General features: G+C 32.2%; 1 protein-coding gene across 5 annotated transcripts; it reads right to left on the reverse strand.

The window, feature by feature from the left end:
* Nucleotides 1-763: 763 nt before the first annotated feature.
* Nucleotides 764-25,750, reverse strand: LOC115234356 (very low-density lipoprotein receptor-like). 5 transcript variants are annotated; one of them, XM_029805376.1, is made up of 13 exons: nucleotides 25,684-25,750; nucleotides 23,402-23,527; nucleotides 13,230-13,352; nucleotides 9,558-9,680; nucleotides 6,675-6,910; nucleotides 6,325-6,526; nucleotides 5,716-6,027; nucleotides 5,293-5,593; nucleotides 4,917-5,208; nucleotides 4,079-4,559; nucleotides 3,215-3,298; nucleotides 1,835-2,103; nucleotides 764-1,660 (listed from the first exon to the last, which is right to left on the reverse strand). In XM_029805376.1, exons 1-13 carry the CDS (start codon nucleotides 25,733-25,735, stop codon nucleotides 1,616-1,618), a joined length of 2,646 nt encoding a protein of 881 aa, XP_029661236.1. In that variant the 5' UTR covers nucleotides 25,736-25,750; the 3' UTR covers nucleotides 764-1,615. The 5 variants fall into 5 exon arrangements, with proteins under 5 accessions (XP_029661236.1, XP_029661237.1, XP_029661239.1 ...); XM_029805377.1 differs by lacking the exon at nucleotides 9,558-9,680 and adding an exon at nucleotides 10,962-11,081; XM_029805379.1 differs by lacking the exon at nucleotides 9,558-9,680.
* Between the last annotated feature and the right edge of the window lie 1,060 nt (nucleotides 25,751-26,810).

The following is a 26,810-nucleotide window of genomic DNA, read 5'->3' on the forward strand; positions in this document are numbered from 1 at the left end:
GTCATCTGTCCATAAAAATCACGTAAACTATGATTTTACGATGATCACACAGTTTTTTTTTGTTTTTTCAAACAATTTATAATCTTTAACATCTGATCAAATTTTAAATTTATATTTAAAAAAGTATTGCTTCAAATAAAAAAGAAATTGTATGCACTTTTGTGATCTAATTTTTTGAGAATTCTTTGGCTGCAATGTTTTTATACACAATTTTTGTAACACTCTAAATATGTACATATATGTATGTGTATATACATATATATACACATACATACTCATATTTATATAGTAAATAAAACTCTTAAGCCCGACGCAATAATTCTATATAAATACACTGATTTCTTTAGTAGGTTGTAGTACCTGACAACATTTTCCTTTTAACGAACGCACAGTCACATTTAGTGTCATTGAGCTCATATCATTACAACAATGATCGTTTTCCCTTTTATTACATTGCACGTATAAATAATAACATAATATCTGGAGCAATTTTCATTCTCTGCAATGTTGACCATCCATAAAAATATAGACATATATGACATATATGTCTATATGGCATTGTATGCATTTTATAGACATAAAAGGAGAAATTCCTTCCAATGCATCTTTTTTTTCTACTTGCAGATTTCAATTTTCTTTTTAAATAATTAACAGAAGGAATAAATACATATATTAAATCTAACCATTATCAAAACGATTATAATATATAATAAAAAATCCTGATTATCAAAAATGTGTTCTTGAATCGTGAATCAAAAGCATATTTTTTTTTCTTATGTATAATTTTTATGCATATAATAATAGATATAATAAAAATCATATATCGCTTATTCTTTACTTTACTTTGATGATAATTTATTTCACAGTATGCACTATAACTTTTATATCATGTTTTAACAGCTCGTCTAATAATTTGTAAGTAGTTCAAACATCACGGGAAGAAAGGAGGAAAGTTATGTGTAAGATTTCGCGTTATTTACATATTACTTCTATAAGATACTACTAAAAAAAAAAGTAATATCTTGTGCTCCTAGAGACTACCAAAAAAATAGTTTACATTCACACTACATATTCCTAAATAAATAATTAAACAATAACAAATTGTGATATTTTCTTACATATACATAGCGCATGTAAAATCACACACTACGTGCGCCAGGCCATGATGTTATATAGATTCATCTAAAAAGTGTTATATTACAAATTATATATATTGTATGTGTGTGTTTAACTCAATGGGAAAAATATTAAATAGGAATCTTAAACTCTCTTATCGAACTACTTGGATACATGAAGATAAGATCGCATATTTGGCAACAGTTTGTTTAGATATTTCTCCCTTTATGCCGCTGAGCACAAATCTAAATATGTTGCACACGCAACGCATAATATACATATATCTGAGTGACAAAGTGCTAAAATTTGTAAAGAAATAGATACAAAAAATAAACATAATCACAGTTGGTTGGCAGGTTCGCGAGCGAGCGCAGGCATGATGCATTTGGACAAACCCTTTCGACGCAAATATCTCGGTTTTCTTTACATGGTTTTATCACTTGGTCGATATAGTATTTCAGTAGCCTGTTAAGCCCTCTGGGTGAAGACAGATTGAGTCTTAAACATAATCGTTTGTTCCAGGACTTGTCAATGGTTCCTGAGCCTGTGTAAAAAAAACAATTAATAAGATATATCGTAAATTCTTTTAAATGTAAAAAGTACTGCGAAATTTCATCCATAAAAATATTTAATGGCTTTTATTCCATAAAAATTATAAAAACTTTTCAAATAGAAACAAATTCTTGAATAAGTATGTTTGAGAAAGCATTAATTTTACCTCCTCTCCAACTGTAGCTGCGGGAAGCGGAAACCTATTTTTTTCAAGACTAAACTGATCCTCTGTAGTCTTTCTATAGACGGGATTATCGAAGTTCATACTAGTGACATTACGATGAAGATAATGCCTGTAGCAGAGTACCGCCACAAGTGCGAGTAATAATAGTCCTAAGGATACTACGCCTATCACAATGCCGGCGACTAAGCCAGGATCTGTTGATTCGGTTGCTAAATTTTTCTTTCCATTTGCATCTGCTGCGGATAATGGATCTATAAATAGAGTTATCAATATCATATATAAGACTAATACAAATCAGAATGTTGTCATGATGTGATAAACGAGAAAAAAATTTTCTAATATTTTTCTCTGCTTCATTATTGTAGCAGAATTAAAACAATTAACAAAAACTCCATAAATTCATTTTTGTAGCGATTATCATCATCATGATTATAAGAGTATGAGATAAGAATCTAAATACAGAAGATATCGACTACGGGCATTCAATTAAATTATATTTTTATGCTACGGAAAAGAGATACATGCACAATGTATAACATATTCATATTATGCAAGAGAAATGTGCTTAGTAATACTACCTCTACGATTTGTATTGCAGTTAAAAATGTATATTTCTTATGTACATATTTGTATATTTAAAATAAATAATCAAGCTTATCGATTATATATAATCGATAAAATCTGTTTGAACAAATAAAGATAAACATTAATTTGATATACAAACTTCAGATATAATGAGTTATTTTTCTTTTGGATTCATTGATTAACTTGAAAACAATTTTTCTACAAAAACGCGAGAATAAATAAAAATTTCTCGTAATTTTTTATTTACACGTTAAATATCTTTGTAACTTATTTTTAAATCATTTATCACTTATTAAAAATTGAAATAAAATTTTAGTCTCTGCATTTTTTAATTCCTAGAAAATTATCTTTCGAGCTAAAAAAATAACCATTTCTTAATATTTTTGTTAGGGAAAAATTGATTCTAAATTATATATAGCCAAAAATTGACTCGGTATAAATCTAAATTATGTATCTTCCAGATAACTTTGAGAGATCTCCATTAGAACAAAATTTATTTTATTAAAAAGAAAACTTTTTTATTTCTATGTTAAATGTTTTTCATTCTTAGATAGTAAAATTATGCTAATACATTCTTAATTAGCGATTTTATGAAACCCAGCATGAAATTGGAATATATCCAATTCAAAAATGATATCATGAATGATCGTGACTTAATAGATGAATATACCTAAAATGATTAATTATAAACCTGCACAGTAAAGTTGAATAAATGTTTAACATACCCCCGAGAAAGCAGCGCATATGTTAAAGAAAATATCATTCAACCAAACTTACTGAGAGTCGTTGTAACATTCAGAGGTTTGAGCCTCTGGAACGGCATCATTGCTGCTTGCGTGGACGGTGCAACGGTCGTAGTAACTGGAATATCCCAAATTCATGCAACACGAATGCAAATAAATGAAACGACATAAATAATGAGCTCATAACATCTTCAACAACTATCGAGCATTAATAAAAATTAAATCTTTATAAATCCTTAATAAAGGACGATTGATTTCGTACTCTAACAGTTCGAATATATACACTTTGTAATAATTTTTTCGCATCCAAGGATTTATAAATTTTTACAATATTTCACTAATAAATGTATATATTGTCACACATGCGAAATGATTTATATAACGGTTTTGTGAGAGATTAATGATTATATGCGCGTTATGCATGTAATGATTCCTGAATGCAAAAAGTCGAAATATCCGAATAAAAAAACGATATTTTGTGCATCTTTCTTATCGTTTTGCATAATAAGCGGAAGTAAAAATGCGCTAACAACAACATGCAACGCTCTCTGAGAATATATGTATTTCATTCCAATTATATGTTACACAGCAAATCTATAAAAGAATGACGAATAGCTTTCCATGAAATAATTAAACTGATCTATTCATCTAATCTAGAGAGAAAGATTTTGTAATTCGTAATATGCAATACCATTCCAAATACTGGTAAAATCTTATTTAAAAATCTCCTATTAGTTTTTTGTCGTTATATTAAACACGGTTTAGTTATACAATTGTCAATATATTAATTTATTTGCTCCTCGCGTATTGGCCACTATAACGAGATGGTTGAAAATTACAGCGATGGTTCAGTGTTGGAAAGACATTCGTCAATCGTAATATTCTTGTACTAACTCACCATTTTCCACGCACATCAATCCATCGGGCAATAGCCGTAAACCATCGGGACAGGCGCATGACAACAGTGGCGATCTAGAGTTGATTTTAGGTGCCGGCAAACATAAATGGCTGCAATGCCCGTTGACAGCCTGACACTGATTCATTCCATCAGGCTGTCTATAAGGATGATATACATGGACTACCATCGGATGTTGAAGCGTTCTAATCGACGTTACGGCTTCCACTTCTTTCCCAGTAAATTTATTTGCTTTGAAGATCGTTTCTTTGTCCCAGTCAGTCCAGTATACATAATCCTCGAAGGTTGTAATACTGAAGGGATGTCTGAGATTATTCGGAGAATAGAGAACCGTTCGTCTACCAGTACCATCATAATTGCAGGACCCTATGATATTCAACTTTGCATCTACCCAATATACTCTCTTGCCGATCAAGTCTAGAGCTAAGCCATTAGGCCATTTGACATCATTGCCTACAATCACCTGTAATAGATGCCTGTTAGAAATCGAAACAAATCGTTCGGAAAACATATTCAATGCACTTTGTTAGTGATTTATTCCTTTTGTAAATTACGTTCGGAAAAAAACTCCCCGGCTCAAAAAAATTCCAAAAAAGAAAATAACTCTCAAAATAAAAGCAAAAAAAGAATATACACACAGACATTCAAATAATGCTAAATAGAAAATAAATTTCTTTAATTTTCTCTCTCTCTCCAAATTAAATAAATTAATTTGCATAAAATGTTCTCACATTACTCAATAAGTTTTATAATACCAACATTCTTCAGTAATATTATTCATTTACATGTTTAATCAACATTATTAATTTTTGTCTCTTACTGATCGATGAGTGCCGTCCATGCCAGCTCGTTCGATGCGAGCTTCGTCACTCCAGTCTGTCCAAAACATCCAACCTTCCAAAGGATTCAGAGCTATCGCTCTAGGTTCTTGAATGCGATCTCGTATCAGAGTCTTTCTCATATTTCCTTCGAAATTGGCCAATTCAATGGTATCTTTTCCAGAGTCTGTCCAATAAATGTGACTGTAGATCCAATCAACTGCCAATCCGTCCGATGTAGTAAGATCATTCTCGATAACGACTGTGCGCTCATTTCCTTCGTCTATTGGAGCTCTAAAAATATCATTCAATCTTCCGTTTCTTAATATGAATAAAAATAGAAGCTTTTTTTTTAGCTGAAGCACAATTACAACATACTTGTAAATTTTCTTTTCGCTAATATCGCTCCAGAAGATCATCCCAGTGCGGAAGACGAAGTCCAAAGCTGTTGCCATTTTTGTATTATTAACGATGGCAGTCATTTCTTGGCGGTCCAGAGCTACTTTTCGAATATCATGTCGACGGGCGAACAACAGGCTTGCGTGACCTTCTGCAGCTTTACAACGTGTCGAGTTCCGCGGATCTTTAAGATAACCAGTGGCACAACTACACTTGAAGCTGCCCTTTTCATTTTGGCAAAACTGAGAGCAGCTGCCGGGCTCCAAACATTCATCAATATCTGGAAGAATAAAATAATATTTCTTTATACGATATAAGAGCATATGACTGCAATGAGAGATTAAAGAAGTTTTAAGAAAGTCTTAATATTAATATTCGAAAATGCAATGACTTTTTTCTTACCATCGCATGTGCGATTGTCGATGAGTCTATAACCCGCGTGACAGTCGCATCGATAACCAATAGGCAGATCGACACAAATCTGCGAACATCCACCATTGTGTATCGCACATTCATTCACCCCGCAAAGTTCAGCGCTCTCGTCCTCCCAGCCGATACAATCTGGATTTTTGTTACAGACATTCTCCAGAGGAATGCACGAACCCTCACTACATTCAAATTGAATCCGTCGATCGCAGCTTACGATTTTACTTGTGCAATTCTTCTCGTCGCTTTCGTCGGCGCATTCCGCTTTACCGTTGCAATATAGGTGACCTGAAATATATGAATCGTTGAAAATACGAGATATATACGGCAAGTCGCGTGAATATAGTGTGAAACACACAGGTTATTGAAATCTGAGACGATAAAAAAAGTTATTCTTTATAATAATCTATTAATTTTTAGAACTCTATGTCTTAGTAGATATAGATACCAGGGCTGAATCTAATTCAATTTGCTATTGTTTTGTATATGGAACACGCCGCTATCGATTAATGCGGATTGATATTTCGTTGATTTATTGTTAGCAATTTTAATTTAATAACGATCGTAAGCAATTTATATAAGTACCCGAGATGCAAGAACGTCGATCTTCGCATTGAAATTGATCAGATCTGCAGGTAACATTGTGACATCTCTGTGGAGATTCGTCCGCACCATTCGGACAATCCTTCTCACCATCACATACCCATGTCTGATGGATGCAAGTAACGCCATCGTCACAATCGAACTCCTTGTCGCAATGGCTAGTTCTCTCTTTGTTCGCAGATTCCTAAAAAAATAAATTTCAAAGAGAAATGTAAGATATGTGCATCATATAAACTATATCGCTAATATTTTTCGTTCTCTCTTTATTTACAATGTCGAAACAACTTTATAAAGTTTCATACTTCGGTGAGATTAATACAAGAACAAAGTACCTTGCATCCTATTTCATCGGATCGATCGGGACAATCATAATCGCCGTCGCATCTCCATCGCGAAGTTATGCAATAATTCTCGGAACACGCGAAATCAGTGCCAGGATTACAAGTTGTCGGCCCACAAGCTTTCTCGTCGCTGTTATCCCCACAATCGTTATCGTTGTCGCACACCCAGAGCTGCTGGATACAGTGCTTGTTCGCACAAGTAAACTCGTCAGACCGGCAAGTGTCGTCTGGGAGCAAAAGATTTTTTTTATGTGAGAAAAAATGCAACGACACAATTTATTTACAACAAAAATTTTCTTTCTTTAACCGAAACATTAATATTTACACATAAGTAGACATTTGATCAATATAAAAACACGAAGCTTATTGAAATAAATGATTGAGATAGCAATTGCGGATATTTATGATCACTAACTTTTCTTAACGAGCGTATCTAAAAACGGAAAACTCGTTACAATTAATGAAAAGCCAAAATTAAATTTTTTCTTCAAAGATAGTAAGTATGTAATACACGATTATCGTTCATAACGATTAAAAAAAGGAAGATTATACGATAATTATAAAGTAACACGAAGCTGCATTATAACGTAGCTATACCCAATATATATAGTCTAGAACTCAATAATGTCTTAATAGCGCTTTTTCTCTTTATCTCTCCGATACTTACACTATGAATTCAAAACTTAATAATATCAGTTAATCCGATAACCTTTCGTGATAATGTGCATCTTTATTTAATTCCGCAATAGCTCTTTAAACTTTTTGTAAAAAAATATTATACCGTTTATGTTATCGTTTTGATTAAGTCTTCATCTAACGGTAAAAAAATTCTCTCTTATAATTAGTAAAAGTTTTGAATTTGAATGTATCAGTATATTTAGTCTATTTTTAAATATTATGTAATATATAGTAATTTTAATAATATCTATATAATTCTTCCAAAACAAAATTTTCTCCAGAGAGATCCAATTTTATTTGTTGTGAAATATATAACACTATTTTAAAAACAATATGAAACTTTCCGAACTTTAAGCAGGTCATATTGGGTATAGGTATTTTACTATTAATTATCTTAATATATACACTGAGAAAAAAAATCATTAACTAAATGTGTTTAATTGGTTATTATTTCTTTAGTTGAAATATTTAAATATTTGACTCTTGAATATGTGACGTATTTGACTTAAATACTTAATTTTTTTTAGCTAAAGATATGATAACCAACTAAACGCATTTAGCCAAGTTTACGACTTTTTTCTCAATGCAAAAAAATAGACCATTGACTGAAAAATAAATTATATGTTAACATCACAGCTTTCACATATCAACATATAATTTAGCAATGATGCAAAGAATCTACGTCAGGATAAAAACGATACAGACGTGCAGATTTAACGTAACAACTTGTGCACAAGTAGATTAATTAAATGAATCGGGTTTGTGTAAGAGCAAAAATCTTTTTTTTTTATTGTGCTGTTACGAGTTATATAATCTTGTACTTTCGATTTCCGTAGGGAATTAGTGGTTTGAGTAGATAGCTACTCGTAATTTCAAGCGAGATAATTATCTCCCCCTCGATGTACGATACGACTCAACATCTAATAAAAAAATTTTCCGATTAAATTGCACTCTCAAGTATTCCAATCGGAAATTTTATAATTAAAAGAGAAACAAGATAATAAGTGCAATAAAATACTTACGATTATCATCAAAGGTATATGAAGAAAATAAAAAATAGAATTACAGAGTACAACATTGGATTGCAGATAATATCTGTTTTCGATTCGACAATATCTTTCTTTAGATAAATTCATTTTTATGTCAATTCAATAATTATGAACGAATAAAAATGGACATATCGGATAAAAATATTAAAATTATTTTAAGAACATTATCAACGATTTCTTGACTTTATATATAAAACTACTTGTATTTAAATTTTCCGCATGTGTGCTTAATATTTCCGCATGTGTGCTTCGTAAATCTTAATATTATTGACCGGCAAAGTAGCAAGGAAAGAAGAATCGGCGAAAATCAACGCGGAAATAGCAACGACGAATGAATGCGATAATTGTCTTCATAAAAATATAAGTAACGCAACTTGTTTTAAAATAAACCCATTTTAAAATAAGATAAGACTTGGGAATGTGACATAATATGTGCAATTCGTTTATGGAAAGTGTGCAATTTGCAACGCAGCTTAAAGCACGACTACGACTATTTTATTATAACATTAAAATATTCTTTCGCTATATTCGTATTTTACAAGTCCCTTTACTTAAGCACCTTCACCAATAAAAAGCGATTTTATTTTTTCCGAGGAAATATTACTCGATCATCAATTTAATTATCTGACACAATTATTTTCGATTAAAATTGTCGCTAAATTTATAATGTTTATACGCTCGACAATGTCCTTCGTCCACTTGATATTTAAGATCTTATAATTGCTATCGATTTCACACAACTTTAATATATAATTGTTATAATTTTCACAGTATTTTATAATTAGATTTACTTGTCCTTTTTTTTTAAATTTAGATGAATCTTTAAATTAAACTTTTGACATACAAAAAATAACTTGAGATTCTTTTTCTGATTATTAAAAAAGTTGCGACATATGTACATTGCTAAAAGTTTCAGAAATATGTATATGTACGATATATTTTACAGAGAATTGCATGCGTCAATATACAACTAATAATCCATACATATAAATATCCATACCATCCATATCCATACATAAAATCAAAAGATTTTGACTATTCGTCTCTCATGTAATGTGCAAGATACAAGATAAAACATATAGAGCTCGAAAAGAGAGATAACAAAATGCAAGAGTATGGAAAAGATAGCCCACATGCAGAAGCTTACTGCACTCAGCCTCGTCTGAACCGTCCGAACAGTCTGGGTTGTCGTCGCACATCCATGTTAATGCCACGCACTCGCCATTTCCCGAATGGCATGTGAATTGTTCCGGCGTACAGCTCTTGGATCCTAGACAAGATGACAATTGCGTTGGACTACTTTTGAACGCGAATGTACGATGCACTCGTTTGAGTACGAGCCCCGCGAAAGACGAATATTGATGTGACTAGTTGCGATAAATTTCCAAGACTTAATTTGCATCCTTGCATCAAGTACACACGAACTTAAATATGTATATTCTTATATATATGCGTGCGTGTGTATATATATAGGATGTGACTAAAAAAACATATATGGAGTACTTAATATGGAGAATTCAAATCGAAAAGTCCTAAATTATTTTTTGATCTGAGCTTTCTTTTCGTTGTTATACGATTGTTAAAGTTAGCTAATCAGCGATCATCAAATACAGGACAACAATTCAAATTGAAAAGTCCTAAATTATTTTTTGATCTGAGCTTTCTTTTCGTTGTTATACGATTGTTAAAGTTAGCTAATCAGCGCCTATCTATACAGCGCAAAGCCGTCTCGCTACTTCGATCTTCGCCGTACCTTCCCTGTTTTTTGCTGTAGACAGGCGCTGATTAGCAAACTTTAACATCGTATAACAACGAAAAGAAAGCTCAGATCAAAAAATGGTTCGGGACTTTTCGATTTGGATTGTTGTCCTATATCTAATAATGTGCTCCATATATGTTTTTTCAGTTACATTCCGTATATGTATATATATTAAAACTATCTTTATGTAAATCATATTTTTAACTTCACATTTTCTTGGAATTAACATAGTTTAAAATTTACGTTCTTGATTTTGTTATATAACATATGCGTATTTATAATTCTCTGCACACGCACGCACGTATAAATTTACCTCTTTTTTTGAAAATTCATATCTTTAATTTCGATAATTCGAATATTCGATTATCGAAAGATTTCGATAATTAAATGATATGTGCGCAAAACAAATACTATAAACGTATAAGCGTATAAAAATACTATAAACACAAATTCTACCTATTAGTTATCAAGATAGATTTAAAAGGCGATTGTTATGTTTCACAATATAAATTTTTTCTACATTTATCGCATCACCAAATCCACTGATTAATATCTCCTTTTAACCTTTATTAATACCTTTCACCGATTAATATATTTACGCATGCAATTAATGAATCCAAAACCTTCTACAGTTTTGTCATGTCACAAGCGATAGAACGTATCGAATACAAGGATGCGATTTGCGATACTGCAATTTGCGCTTTGTCGTTTGTTCTGTAGCTTTCCGGCTGATCTCCTCCTTGGCTGCTTTCCGGTAATACCTATGCTAAGATACTTATCCGCGCGACTTACTATGACAATTCTTCTCGTCCAAACCATTGGTGCAATCTGTCTGGTGATCGCACAACCAGGTCTTCGGGATGCACTCGCCCGGGCTGCACTGGAACTCCGTTTCGCTGCACGGTATCGCTCCTTTTTTTGATTTAATATTTTCGATTAACATTTTTTAGGACAAGCGTACAATTTATAAGATTTAAGTTTCACGTCTTGTGAATGCTAATGAATATTGCATTATATCGCAATATATATAAATATATCTTAGTTTGTCTTGGAATATTGATATTTTGCTAATGTAACAAATAAAATATTAATATCAGAAATATCGAATATCAGAAATAAAGTGTCAATGTTTTGATATCAATGTCTACACACTATCAATGACGCTTGGCAACAAAACAGTTCGCTCTTTGACACTTGATGCATTAGAGTGCTATTGTTTTCAGATTCAAATTGGAATAAAAGAATTACACACTTGCGATCACGTTTCACATGTAACAGAACAGTGTTGGCGTTGAGGCAATCCCTCATTTCATAAAATAATGCTATAAACACTTATACAACAATTTTTGTATAATTTTAAATCGATTCTTATTTGTAAAAATATCGAAAGAATTTGTCAGTTACCCGGAAACATTTTGATTTTCAACATATCATATATCTTTGTAACTAATCTTCAAATTAAAATGTTATTGAGATGTAAATTTAATCTAAAATTAAATGAAAATATAATTTTATTATCTATTAAATCTATTAAAAATCTATTAAAAATATCTATTAGAAGTAAAATAATTCATTAAATCGTCGCTTACTAAATAAACAGAAAATAGAAGTGAATAGAAAAACAATAGATATTAAACACATATATACAACTCCTATATATATTCTCTTGAAAGACTATAGTTTTTCTATTAAAATTATAATATATATAACGTCACAATGATGAAACTCGATTGCGTCTCTCTATTTTATAATGTGAGAGGATTTTTAATGATCTGCAACGTAATTTACATCATAATTGAAATGATTAAATGCACGCATAATTATATCGGTCAAAAGGGCTTTGCGTCAGCACATGCGCTAATTAATATTAAACGCACATTCCACTACGTAATTATGATCGCCTTCAACCTTCAAGGATCAATGAGATACAATTAAACTAATCGATTATCATCAATACTAGTCTCATATGCCTCATGGTATACCTGACGGAAATATGCAAATATATACAATAATCGTTTAAAATGGCTAGCGATTTACAATTCTAATTAAACAGTGCACGTTCCAATATCCACAAGGATTTCATCAGATAATCGAGTAATAATATTAAAATCGCGATTCTCTGAAAAATAGGAGGTGCCCTTATTACTGGAGAATAAACTGTATATCTCAGTACACTTTACCTGCGTGAAACCGGTCTTCAAAGTTGCACTTTCACATACCAAAACCTTTTACAGCCGGGATGCACTATATTCGATTAAATACTTATTCTGTGTGTCAGATAATATAACAATGTACATTGGTCATATCATTTATAAGAAACTAGTAAACCTTCAAGTCTCTCGGTATTTTCAAATAGTTATAGTTTACAATTAGCAAAATAAAAAAAGATACAATGTTGCACGAGAATAAAATACATAATATTATTCTTATAAAATATTCAAAAATGTTTTTGTCTTTTCGCCCTGCTTTTATAAAGCAGAATTTATAAAGCGTAATTAATAGGTTTTCATAGAGATGCGTAAATTACGAGTTTTATGTTCTTGTAAATAGATGCATACAAAGCGTTTCTCAAAGGAGTAAGTGCCGTGTATATTTTATTGGCATAGAAGTTGAAAAATATTAATTTCGTATCTACCTTACTTTAATAAATATTTAATCTGCGACGTAGAGTCAACTTGAATATATTAGCTTAAATATAAACTAGTAACTTAATTAAAATCAAATTGAATTTTTACTAAGAATATTTCTCTTAATGTTTTATAAAACTAATTAAAACTCTCTCTCTCTCTCTCTCTCTCCCCCTCTCTCTCTTTCCGGAATACTCTAGTTAAGTTTTAAAAAGATAAATATAGAGCAAGATGCACAATGCCAAATTCGGAAATCATCACTGATATCTTGTTTCAAGACTAAATCTTTTAAGAAAATAGCTACATGTATATATTTCTCGCCTCCCTGCATCTCTTTCAATAAATATTATAAGTTAAGCAGAACCGGGTATTAGGTAAAAGTATATTTACACGTGGTGTAACGCGCAATTAAAAAAAAAAAAATGCTACTTACTGCAAATAGCAGGATCCTCATCGTCGCCATCCGTGCAATCTCGGTCGCCATCGCAATGCCATATATTCGGTATGCATCTGCCGTTGGTGCACTTGAAGTCTGAATCCTTGCATTCCTGGGCGTCTGAAATGTTCATATGGGAATGAGCGACGGCGCCGATCGGGATGATAGTCGCGCACGCGAGCTGCAACAGGATGCACGTGCACCGGGATGCGTCTAAGGGGCGCGTTGAACTTCTGCCGCGGACTTGCATGATCGCGAGAGAGATCGCGTCTTATTTATCGTCTGCTACGTGCAGATTGCACCGTGTGAAATCGCGGCTATAGTGCACTCGAAAAAATCTCAATGTCTCAATCAGAAATTAATCTTCAGACGTCATTTCAATGCGCCAAAGAGATCTTCGAACGAGACTCTTTCGCAATGATGATCTCCGCACGAGTCTGTAAGAGTATCACTGTAGTTGGCGAAGTCTCATAGACTTCAATATAAGAAAATGTTCGCTATTTAAATTTTTGATACGTTAGAATCATCGAATTATCGGAGCACTTAAAGAAGAACTCGCCGATCGGCGTTATTACTTTATCGGAGTTTCAAGACTCCAGCAAGTATACGCGAACGAACAGGTTACAGCTCCTGGATCAGCAACTGGCACGACGATACACTCGCTATAGTAGCCACGGATTCTGTAAGGCCGCAGCTTGGCAAAGGGGCCTCTATATAAGGGGCTTGGCACACATGCGGTGGTGGCGGCAGCAAAAGAAGAAGAAGGAGATACAAACACGAATCAAAGCCGTGATTGTTGATTCTTATAGTGCGTGTAACACGTTTCTTACGTTTTCCTGATTTGCGTGGGGAAATAACGTACACGTGTATATACTTAATGGTACGAGCTCTTTCATCGACCCGGACTATCTCGAGAAGAAATCCGTGAAATTTCAATAAGGCTATTTTTTTAAATAATTAAAATTTATTAATTAAATAAAAATTTTAGCTATCACGAGGATCTATTTTATGAAGCTCTTATTTTATTAACGTTATCAATTGTATATGTGCCAATTTCAGATGCCAAGTTAGATTATTTTGGTAATTATAAAGCATGGTATATATAGAGAGTGTAAGTAAAAAAGAATTTCCCTTTAAAATAAAATATTGTTACGTACATACATAGCGGTCATACAGCGAAGTACTTTAAATGGAACGGTACGTGGTGCAAATATAAAGAATTAAATTACCTACATGTTCGAAACGAATTGAAATATGCAGCGCCAACACTCAAGTTAATTTAATACTTTCGGCTTAGTATATACAGTTGCAAAAACGTGACAACCCTGGCCGTTTCTCATTCTACAGAGAATAAGACCTGAATTTTCTTTAAAGTGGAAAAAAATTGTAACGTGTCTTACGCTTGTTCGTTAATTCTGTTTTAATTTGTTCGCATAATACTTTGAAAAGCGTGCTCATTTATCAATCTTTGTTTTAACAAGCTTTCCGAAACTGTTAAATATGTATATGTATGTTAATTTACCGCTCTGCTTTCATCAATTATAATATTTCTTCTCGTATAATATTTTTCTACATTTTGCAATATTATTTTGTAAAAGAGTAATATTATACTTTTATTTTAAACATAAATAATAGCAAAACGTATATATATCAAGTAATATATGCATCCATTATTCAATCTAACGTAAGTGCTCGAAATATTATACGTTACAAGAAAACCATATAAAAGCAGCTGAGGAACAACTATCTTGTTTCAAATAATTTTGCGAGTGCAAAACTTGTAAATTTATACGGCTGCGTATTTGGGTAAAAACTACCATGATATTTCCATGATTACATCCATTTCACTACTGTTACTATTTTTAGGTTTGATATGCATTTTGTTGATACGCATTATCAAAGAATTAAAATCCGAATATTCTGCATGTAAATATACCAAAGAAATCTAGACGAAAAATCGGCATGCATGAATTTATATAATATATAGTATCAGTAGTTACTTATCAAGCGTTTTCTTGAAACGCACATACGACATAACGCGAACTGTGCATAATGATAACACGAGAGTGGCATCGATAACGCGCGCGGTCATACATTGACACAAAAATACGAGAAATAGCACAACTGGTGATAGCATCGAACTCCAGAAAGATATCAACATTACAACATCTAGACGGAAACTTTTAATTGATTAATTGAGGTTAAAAATTATTTATCATCGCATTTCTTGATTCAAAATGAAAAAATCATAGTAACAATCATATTTCCCTCTGCCCTCTTTTATGTTTTTAATATTTTATTAAGGTGTTAAATACACACACACAGAAAAAAAAAAGATTACATACAGAGTATTCTATAAGAAACAAATCTCTTAAATAGATTCTTTGGAAATAATATGTTCTCTAGTAACAATCTCTGGTTCTAGAAATCTTTTTTAAACAAAAAGATATTGTTGATTTATATTAATAGATATTTAATGTTATTATAATAATTTAATGTTAATATTATAACATGATTATCTTTTTTTAGATATTAATCATTGACACCAAGCTTTTTATCAATCTCAAGCTTCAAAGGATATAGATAATTAAGCATATACTATTATTTTTATAAAAATTTTTTTAATGATGGACGATTATGGAATAATAATATATAATAGTATATAAAATTTAATAATATTATACAAAATATTTACAGAATTATCGTATTTTTATAAAGATACGTCGAACAACGTTATTATTAAACTTGAAAAAATTTCTTTTAAATATTTCTGTTTAAAAAAAAAACTTTACTTAAAATCATGTGTAGATCAATCAAAAATGGTAATACTGCTTTTGATCAAACAACTAAAGACGATCGAAGACCTGAGTAACGCTTCGTTTGCAGAAACATGATTCTGAGATATTTGCATTTAAAGCTTTTGGCACACCGAATGTGGATGAATGAATGCCATCGTTCTGAATAATCAATATGCAATATAAAATAGAATATACAATATTCAATATAAATATATGAAACATGCAATCCATGTATACAATGGCATAGGGTCAACTCGTTACTCCATTCTGTGTTTTCTCGTTCATTTTTATTTATTTAAGAATTCGTTGATAATATATGTCGTGACACATAACTTTTTTTAAATAATGCATAAAAATATCTACAATATAGTTGACTACTTTAATCAATTACTATTTCAAGAATAAAAAATATAAATATATTCCTGTCAGAATTCCAAACATTTCTCTTTGAAAAATATCGATTATTTAAAGTCAACAATTGAGAAATCATTTTTGCGATTGCTGTGAATATTGCACGTGCGTATATAGCATGCCAAAAATCGATATGCACCAAGATGCCCATGTTGGCATGGACCGTTAAAAGGTGGAACATGTATGAGATAGGAACGCGACCAGTTTCTGGCCGTAAGAATCTTGTTTCTGATTAAGAGCAGCCGTCTCGTTATTTCCTTTTCACGCGCTTGACTTTCTGTACCACGATTTAGATCCCATGCTTTATCAACAATCTTTCGATCGTCGTGTGCGAGCAAACGAGATATTACTGCGCGGATCAATTATCTCGTTTCTAGCTTCACGATATATTGCTATGCAATTTCGAAATATCCGACAATTTTATTTACCCGCTGACAGACGCTGCTGAAATTAGTTTAATGACCCAAAAGTGGCAAAGATTTCAAGAAAATTATCAAAGTTTAATAAAAGGAAAAGACATAATTGATTTTTTCCAATCCTTTTCAAATTTCACAGAAACAAAATTTCGTGTGAAAAAATTTTATTCTAAATTTTCTCGTTTATATTAACAATTAAGGAACATCATATATGTTATCTGCTGACGAAAAACTACGAACAAATTATAATTGAAAATGTGTCGCCAGACTATCTTTATTATATTCATGCTAACTAATTGTTGGATCTCGAGATGAAGCACATCATTCAAATATAATATAAAAGCAGGAAAAATTTTAACATATGTACATACATACACACTGAATGAATATCTTCTTTATTTACGACTACGATTGACCGACGAAAAATTATTTTATTTTTTTTTTACTTTTGTAAAAAAGATTGAACAGCTGATATAATACGCACGAAACAGTAATTTCGACCTGAATACAAAATTAAACATCGCACGATATGAAAATTTAATATCACAATTATGATTTCATTCTCATCATAAGCAATCATTTGTATCTAAAATGCATTATATCTGTTGAGAACAAAAAGAATTTCGCGGACCGCTTCACAAGAGTTAAACGCGCAAATGATTAATTAATGAACGTCATGTAATTATTGTATCAAATTACGCGGTGGTTATTATGTCGCGAGTTGTTGTCACATAATAATCCATGCATTTCCGAGCTGGTAATATTAGATATTAACGGGAGATACGAGGATATTTATTATTCTCCTCTGCGTGTATATGTAGCGGGCGCACATGTTTGCATTCTAACATCTTTTATTAAAAATATTGTCAAAAATTCTGTTTATATATTTCTTATAAATAAAAATTTCCCGTTGCACTTTTATCATGCATATCTAATTCTAATGAAAAAATATGCATTGAGTTGAGTAGAGTCGTATGAAGCTTCAAAGTGATTCTAAATATATAATGTTAGCTCTTCGAGTTAAAAACACAATTGATCAAATATTGAAATTCCAAAAGGTAAATTTGCTGCTACATTCTCTCAACATGAATTTTATGCAATATATTTGCATCATTATCATCATTATCAAGTCAATATATCTTTGAAATATTGGCTATGTTTTCATTATATCAAAAAAATCGATTGTAGGAAAACAAACCAATTTTTATAAAAAAAAAAAAAAAAAAAAAAAAAAAAAACTGGCACATTACCAATTCTAAAAAATGATACCATTTACAGTAAAGTTATTATATCTAAAATGATTCAAAACGAATATCTGTATATCTCAAAATCTTGCAATATTTATTGAAAACATCTTTTTTTTCAGAACTTTCATATTTTTGCAGATATTGATTTGTAACAGATTTAGTAATATTGCATTAATATTCAGTAATATTTTTGTATATCCACGTATACATATCGCATGTGGATATGTAGGATGTTCCGTAGCTATAATACAATGAAGAGAAGATGATTACATTCTAAATAAATCGAAAAGAAAGAAAAACTTTTTTTTACACGAGGTGTTGTTTTGGAGATGTCATTAAAAAATGTCAATCTTATTAAAATGCTACATACGCAGTATCTCGCATGCGTCACTTCGCACGAAATATCAACTTAAAAGTGAAGGAGAGAGAAACGTCAAAGTCCGCCATTCAATGGCTCAAAAGATTGAAATAGACTGTGCAATAATACGCTCGGCACTATCACTGTGCCCGATTACATGCATTATGCATTCGCGAAATGCGCTATATTTCCTGTAAATATCGCTTTTCACACATCATGTGTTGTCACGTGTGAATCAATATTTACTACCACGGGGCATTATTACGATTATATTGTTCGAGTTTATGTTTTATTTATTCTTCATTCGCCCTTTAGATTCGTTTTAATTGATATCAATTGCATTATCTACTAAAAGTATAAACCCCGTACATCTCCATGTCTCTTTGGCAGTTATTAACATATAAACATATAAAAATACGATTTGGAAACAGAAGAGTTAGATATAATATGGTCTAGAATTAATGAAAAAGTATACAGTGTTATTTCTCGTGAAATTTACAACCTTTTGGGAAGGTTTTAAGTCAGTTTTAAAGAATTTATTCACAATATGGTTTCTAATTTCAATTCTATAATATATATATATATATATATATATATCTAGTTAAAATATATTTATTAATGACATGTAATAAAAATGGATTTACTTGGGATGGCACTGAACAATGACCAATGATTGTCGCGAGATTTTGCTGGCACTTTTTCAGTGACGCAGACCAGTCGATTGATTTCAATTGAGTTAGAAATTATTAAGCAGCAATTGGTATCTAAATACGAAGGCATAAGATAAAGTTCAAAGATTCCCACGATACATAGATATTGCAGATCTTTTTTTCTCAATTTCTACAGATAATTTTTAATTATTTTTTGTAATTTTTTTTTTGAAGCTGTGAATGTCTCGCGAATATACATTTATATTTCAATATAAGAATAACTAATTCTTTATCCGTTTTGTCTATTATTGATAGATATTAACAAGATTTGTCCCATCTCTGCAGTGCGTTATCGCGAAATTCCGGCTCGACGCAGTCAACGCGAGCCAACATTCGAGAGCAAATTATGCGATCCTATACACACCATGTCGTGACTGGCTTTCACCATAATTATATGGTGCGGCGATCAGTAGTCGCCGTGCAACCGAATCGGCTCTCCTTGTCGACTGATGCAACCGATGCGGGCCTTGCGCTACAAAATGCAGCGACCCTAAACGAACGGATGCATGCCGATGGAGAGGAACCGCTGATGGCGGCGAACGAGTCCGATGTAAAAAGAACGATAAAAAAGGAAATAAATTCAAGGATCTGATGCAACATCGTCTGAATCTAGCGTGATGATGGCGTTGCATCCTGCCTTAGAAGTCAAGGCGGCGAGATCAATGTCATTAATAATGGACCTATAATTCATCTCGCTTAGTGTATTTGGATGTTTGTAGATCCTTTAGCTTTATGTTTTTCACCGATAGATATCATGTTTAATAAAAAATCATAAATTAACATTTTTCAATCGATTGATTTAATGCTTTTATCAACTCAAAAATTAATATATATAAAATTTTCTATTAGCTAATAAAAAATTTTATTGTGATTCTCGATTAAAATTCATAATGAATCGTACGCGATCCTAATTAATGTTTAATTGATGTTTAAAATTTAATTGTAAAAAGAAATAGCAAGTTGAAGTATTAAAATGATTTTCAGCGAAAAAAGACGAAATCGATAGTTGGAACATTTAGACAAGTGAGACAAAATCGACAAACCATAAGAGGAATTGGAGATCTCGGGTCGAAATAGCAGACGACAAGCGAGAAACCAACTAAAAAGAAAAGACAAGGAGTCGGCGCAAATTGGTGGAATCTGTGTGATCGCAAGATGCAAACCCTGCGAATATTCCGAGAAACGACAAAGGGCAAAGTCGGCTCGGTTCGTTTGGTCGTTTCGTTCGTTCTTATTGCTCCTTTTCGCTCGTTAGGTAGCACTCTTTCTCGCGATCTTCCTTTTCCTTTACCTTCTCTCTATCTTATTATTTCACGTCGTTGCACTATCCTGCCGCAATTTGTCTATTTAGTTGCTTATTTAACTGCTTGTTTATTTCCACTCTTGTAGCTCGTGTAATTACTTTATATAAATGTAGGAAATCTACGGAAAAAATATAGAACTTTACAAAAGTTCATTACAGAGAGCATAATATATAATCAACTGTACGATAAGATTAATTTCAAAATATAACTAAGGGAAAGAAGAAATTATATAAATGACACGACAGAATGTCAATTTTTTCATATTATATACGGGCTGGTTGATAATAGGTACATTTACTGAGCAGAGCAATATCCCTATTTAAAAATTTACAATTCAAATTAATATCTCAACGTTAGTGTAAAAAAAAAAATTATTTCAGTTTTGAACAATATATTGTTTAACAATAGAATATTGTCTGTAGCACTTCTCTTTTACATGATCATTGCTAGATGTATATATTATGCTTGATTTCGACATTTTTCATTTCTCATTTAAGATTATCTAAATCACAAGCTTCAAGCGAATAATTAAATAAGTTAATAGACAAATGAGACAAGATAAATGCACAAGAACACGCATTGCAATTCCTGTTCTTTGATATAAATTATAAAAGATCAAATTAGATCATTTTATCTGATGCAAGATCAATGAGGGGCTACGTCTTGCTCGGCGCCGGTAAATCTTCTGTGTTCGATTGGAAAGATTATAGGCGCACTTAGGCAAGGACGGTGAGTTTTTATCGCAGAGCTCTGCGAGACGGGCTCGTAATCATTTATAAAATTATAGCAATTATTGTTTCTTGTTCTTGGCCTTTCTCTCATTATAAGATTCATCTCCACACTTGGAGTGCAAGAAAAAAGGCAAGAGATTACTGTGCATCGCAAACGTTTACATTTTCTAATTGCTATTGTTTTTCGTCACGCATATGAGTTCTTACGAAGCCAAACTGATCAATTCGACTTTTTGTAAATTTCTTAAATTTAGTATCACAGAGAATACGTGATTAGTGTCCTGGAACTAAAATTCAGAGATTTACAGAAAGTTGAATTGATAAGTTTGATTTCCAAAAAGTCTCATATATCGTGCAAACATTCACGATACGAACTCGAAATCAATTACTGCTGAGAGAGCTATGGTTTCTGTATAATCTTTTCGATCTCATTCGCGTACTATAATATAGGGATATATTGTACAGGATTCAACAAAAGCTTGGATGTTGCATATAATAATATTCCTTCTTGCTCATAAAACTCTCTCGTATCACTAAACACATTGTAAAAGTTTCTCGAATGATTTACAAAGCAAAGTTAATTATTGTTGTGTCAAGAGATAAATATATATTCGCGAGATTTACGACTTCTAAAATCGAAGATTATATAAGACTATTGTGTCTTATCGATGATCTTATCGTTTGCTCTTAACCGAGTTTCAATAAATCAATGAAGACTTAAATAAATTGCATCAAAGAATAATAGGTCAATGGAAATACAAGCGATTTTCAGGTGATTACGATGTAACGATTACACAAAGAGCGATATATTTATTCATGATTGCATATCTGCGCAAAAAATATACTCGTATAAGAGTGCAATGTCATGCAGATTATTAGATATTTATAGAAAAAAATAAAAGGTGAATCTAATACGTGTTAATAAGATTATCATCATATTTTTATCATTTTTTTTATTTAACATGATTATCTGATTTAACACCGCTTATTAATGCAATTTTCTTTTTAACATAAATTAAAAATCGATATAGCGCCGGGAGAAGGAAATGAAATTTTCCAATTAGACAGATATTTTGTTCGCTATATTGATATAAGATGTAAGAGTCAAATGAAAAAAATTATAAATCAAATTTTAGTTAAAAATTCATTATTTATCAGCATATTTTATTCCAACAAAGCGCTTGACCAATCGAAAAGATTATATCACCCCTGTTCATGCATACTAACATGAGGTAATATCATCATATTATTATGGTTATCAAACTAACTTAATACGTCAATCGGGATCCCGGTTGACGCACAAAGTCTCGTAAACAAATCCCGAAGTGTGCGATCGATCGAATCGAGATTGGCTAAGACGATTGTTTTAAATCGCAGCTGCGAAAATTAGGTTTCTCTCGCGTTGAATTCTATTCGGAATCGATAAAACGACACAAGAATGCGCGAACAAACACGCTGATGGCTTGCTTGTCAACAGATCACTTCATTTAATTAACGCGCGCACGCGTGCATCGGAGGCAAATATATTTGCGATCGCACACTTTCGCGGTAATATATAACGCGAAATATTTCCGGAATGTCTTATCACATTCATTCGTATTATCACACGCATGCAATTGCGCATTCAATAATATTTCCGTCGTTATTGACTATCATGACTACACAGTTGTAAAGAAATACGACTCATAAATATTTAATGACCCGCCGAGCAAAGTGCGTTCCGCATAACTCCGTGGCATTGTACAATTTTTGTCACAAAACATTTCCTCTCAAAAAAAAAATTCGAAAAATGAATGAACGTATCTCTATTTTATCTGATCACCAGATTCCATATTTCGAAATGATGATTATTACCTCTATAATTTTGCGAAGTATTTCGGTGAAACTATAAAATTTCTGTTCATTTTAAATCACTACGTAAAATCAATTAGAAAAAATATGTTATTATGAATGGTGAAAATGATAGAAATTTACAAAATCCTCACGCCAAAATGACCAATGCTCCATTCGTTTACGCAATGCCAATATTTGTCATGTAAAATGATGTTTGGTGTTTCAACTCTCATATGCGAATTTGACGCGTCAAAGGATTGCGCAAATTTACGCTTGATCATATGGACCGTTTCGACGTTATTGCCGTTTTGTATCTATAATTTGATCGTATAATTTTCGCATAATTTTGCACATGACTTACATTTGCACTCCTCCGGGCTTTCGTCGGAATTGTCGGTACAGTCGTCCGCTTTATCGCAGACCCACGAAATTGGAATGCATCTGCCATTGGCGCATCGAAATTGTCTCAAAGGACAGGCTAGTTTACCTGAGAATCAAAAAAAGTTCATTGAGAAAATTTCAACAAGTGGTCATCAAATCATAAAATAACACAAAAAATGTAAAGTGTAATGCTTAAGCACAACAAGCAGATCGATCAATTTTTAATATGTAGCTTACATATTAAGTTTTAAAATTGCGGTCTCACGTTACCGAGAATAGCCGATATTAATGATCAGTCGATTTTCGATTACTGCTCAAGTTCTACTGTTCTTTTTATATGTCGCGGGCTTTATAAATTTATACGTCACATAAATAAATAAATTGAATGAGAACGCCAAGATTTGTAGCCGGTTATATTTAGAATGATCCGTTATTTTAAAAGAGACCCGACTACGAGATATGAGAATCGTTTAAGTGTAATAATGACAAAATCAAATGTAATCTCATAGCTCATTTATGTTAATTGACTGAAGGTTACCTCGCAATTCTTGTTGGCAATAATAGAGAGAGATACTTTATATACACAGACAATTGAGCAAAAAAATGAATAAAAAAACCACAGCAATTTTCATCTCTGCAAATATATACAATATTGTTATTGAATTCATATATTATCACATAACATATTACGGATTTTATACAAAATAACAAATGTTATTGTCTTATTGCAATTGACAATTTTACGTTTGCTTCATGCCTAGCGATTTTACTCTTTCTTGATATTTTTATATATAACTTGGATCATATCTCTTTATAAAAAGATGATAAAAAAACATTTTTTTTTTTTTTTTAGCAGGGTAATATGATTTTATTCTTAAACAATTGTCTTAAAAAATATTTACTCAACGATCGCTACATATGATAGAAATCTCCTACTAAAGATATTAGCTTGCGGCAATGCCGGCGAGAATTGATGTAAAATATATAGCATATACGCGAGGCAGTTAACGTAATCTAAACTAAATACACACGATCTCTGATCGAAGTTTCTGTAAATTCATGTACGGTTTGCGCGTCGATTCGCTAAACAGCTTGACAACCCCCGTCGGGAATTGTCAATGCGGATTTATCACGCGGACGTGCGCCGCGGCTATTTCCACCGCCTCGTGAATTCCTCGGTAAAATTATCGTGCGATGCTAATAGGCGCTAGTGCAAAAGTCGGAATCGGATGTAGAAAGACGCAGAGAACCGGCAAAATAAATCGTCTGATCACACAACGAGTTCTATCTCACAGCTTGGCGTGGTGCTTGGATTCGTCGGAAGAATCATTACGTTAATTGCACTTGCATACTCGCGCCTAACGAATACGCATCTCGATTCTCTCTCTGCCAGGCGTACTAAAACGTACATATTTGACGAACGCTCTAAATCCCCCACGGTAGTTTATCTCGTGTGCCTGTGATGAAACAAATATAATCAAAACAAACTTTCACGTAACGCAAGCAAGGAAGCAGCATAATTTTGATAAATTTTCTTGTTCGAAATCACTCTTTATCTCCGCTCCAACAATTTCCAAAGTTTAAATGACGAACCGGAAATCTCAATCGACGTAAATCTCAAATTTGGCTTCGTTTAAAATTAGAAAGAATTTTCGCTTTTGGCAACAAATACTCATGTCTCTGTTTAACACACGCAGAATGTAAACAAAACATTATCTCCTTATTTCGTGTGTAAGCATTACTCATTTTCATAACACAAATTGAGATTTCGGATTCTTGAAATCTAATTAAAGATGTATTTAACAGAGTAAATCAGTCATTCAGTCTTTCAGATTTTCCCAATTTAAATCCTCTGAATATGTATGAAACAATGCATAATTGTACGAGATAAAGACACTTGGAAGGAAGGATTTTTCCCCTCTTCTTTTCTTTTTAAGATTTTATTTAAGTGACCTGAAATATTCTATTTAAATCTCAATTTTTCGATCTGCATTTACATCATTAATCGATGTATATGTAATGTATTTAATAAATCAAAATACGAATGCTCAATGAAATTCTGCTACGTTGAGTTTCAAAAAAGCTGAAAATACGATTAAATCGAAAAATGGAGATAAATTATACCATAAAACAATTTATATATCAAACTAGAAAACATCTATAGCAAGATAATCTTTTATTTACACATTGTGTATACGAGAAATAAAAACTAAAATTGTTCCGTCTCTGACAGAGAATTTTTTGTTGATTTTGTTTACTCACTATTTAGCGATAGTATAACGTGTTTTGTGAAATTCCTTAACGTAGAAGTCATAAAATGATATTAAATAACTAGCCGTCACTTTCTCTCTCCATTTTCGTTTAACAGCGTTAATATCCCGGTCTGTGTACATTATACAGCCCATCTCGGCGAGATAGAAATGTACGTGGAGATAATGAAAAGCAGCGAATATACGCGACCATTGACAAAACGAGGGACGATATGTTGCGCGTCTACTTATATAATATACATCTTCGCGTTGCGAGGTTCGCGATCCAGAGAGGGATGCTGCGAGCGAGTCGTCGTGACAGGACGAGTACACGTGAAGATCTCGACATGTTTCGCTCGCTCGTATATTTGCCCGTACAATGTAAAAGCCAATTATATTTTAAAGATAGTTCAAATATCTAATTCCTGAACATCATTAATTTTAAATGCAAATATGATATATGCATAATAATATTAGGCACATGCATGTGTATAAATATAGCGTAATTTCTCAAAATTTTCACTGCTTACACAGTGAACGTATTATCAGACACGATGCATTCTCGATGAGAGGGAAAATTTCGGAGATAAACTCAGAGGGTGAGAACGGCCGCCATGAAACCCTCTTCTGCGTCCTTGAAGGTGTACTTTTTAGAAACTTCACGTCTTCAGGAAATTGTCTCCTTCGATGTATAATATGATTATATAGTACTATTTGCGTTTTAAACGCACCTGTTTCGCACAAGAATTAAACAATAAGAGATAGATGAATGACGTTGACAGTTAATTGTAGCGGCACATTCTCGACAACGATCGTAAATAAACCAATTACATCTTCGCGATAACGCAGGATAAATATGCGCTTCTGAGAAAATGTCAATGGCATCGGTCTTAAAATTTGCATAATAATCGTCAACTTCGACAAAGATCAGTTTTTTGTCGGCACATATTGAAAAAGAGAGGACAGCAAGAACAAACGTGAAGAAAATCATAACTGAAAAGATTCGCCAAAGAATGTCACAATATGAAAAAAAAGAAAAGAAAAGAAAAAAAATATCGATGAGAAATACGAGAGAGAGATGACGGGTAGCGGATTTCTGCAAAGGACCAGTGAAGCTGGGTGTACAGGACCAGCTTACCC

This window comes from Formica exsecta, unplaced genomic scaffold (assembly GCF_003651465.1).
Source record: "Formica exsecta isolate Colony F162 unplaced genomic scaffold, ASM365146v1 scaffold2, whole genome shotgun sequence".
In the NCBI taxonomy this organism is placed as follows: Eukaryota; Metazoa; Arthropoda; class Insecta; order Hymenoptera; family Formicidae; genus Formica; species Formica exsecta.

What these genes read in the sequence shown, in the direction of transcription:
- LOC115234356 (XM_029805376.1), bottom strand. Translation starts at nt 25,735, where the DNA reads ATGACTTCTACGTTAAGGAATTTCACAAAACACGTTATACTATCGCTA. An exon ending in AAGCCCGGAGGAGTGCAAAT is followed by an intron (nt 13,353 to 23,401) that starts GTAAGTCATGTG and finishes TGAACATTTCAG; the next exon opens with ACGCCCAGGAATGCAAGGAT. An exon ending in ATTGATGTGCGTGGAAAATG is followed by an intron (nt 3,299 to 4,078) that starts GTGAGTTAGTAC and finishes GGGATATTCCAG; the next exon opens with TTACTACGACCGTTGCACCG.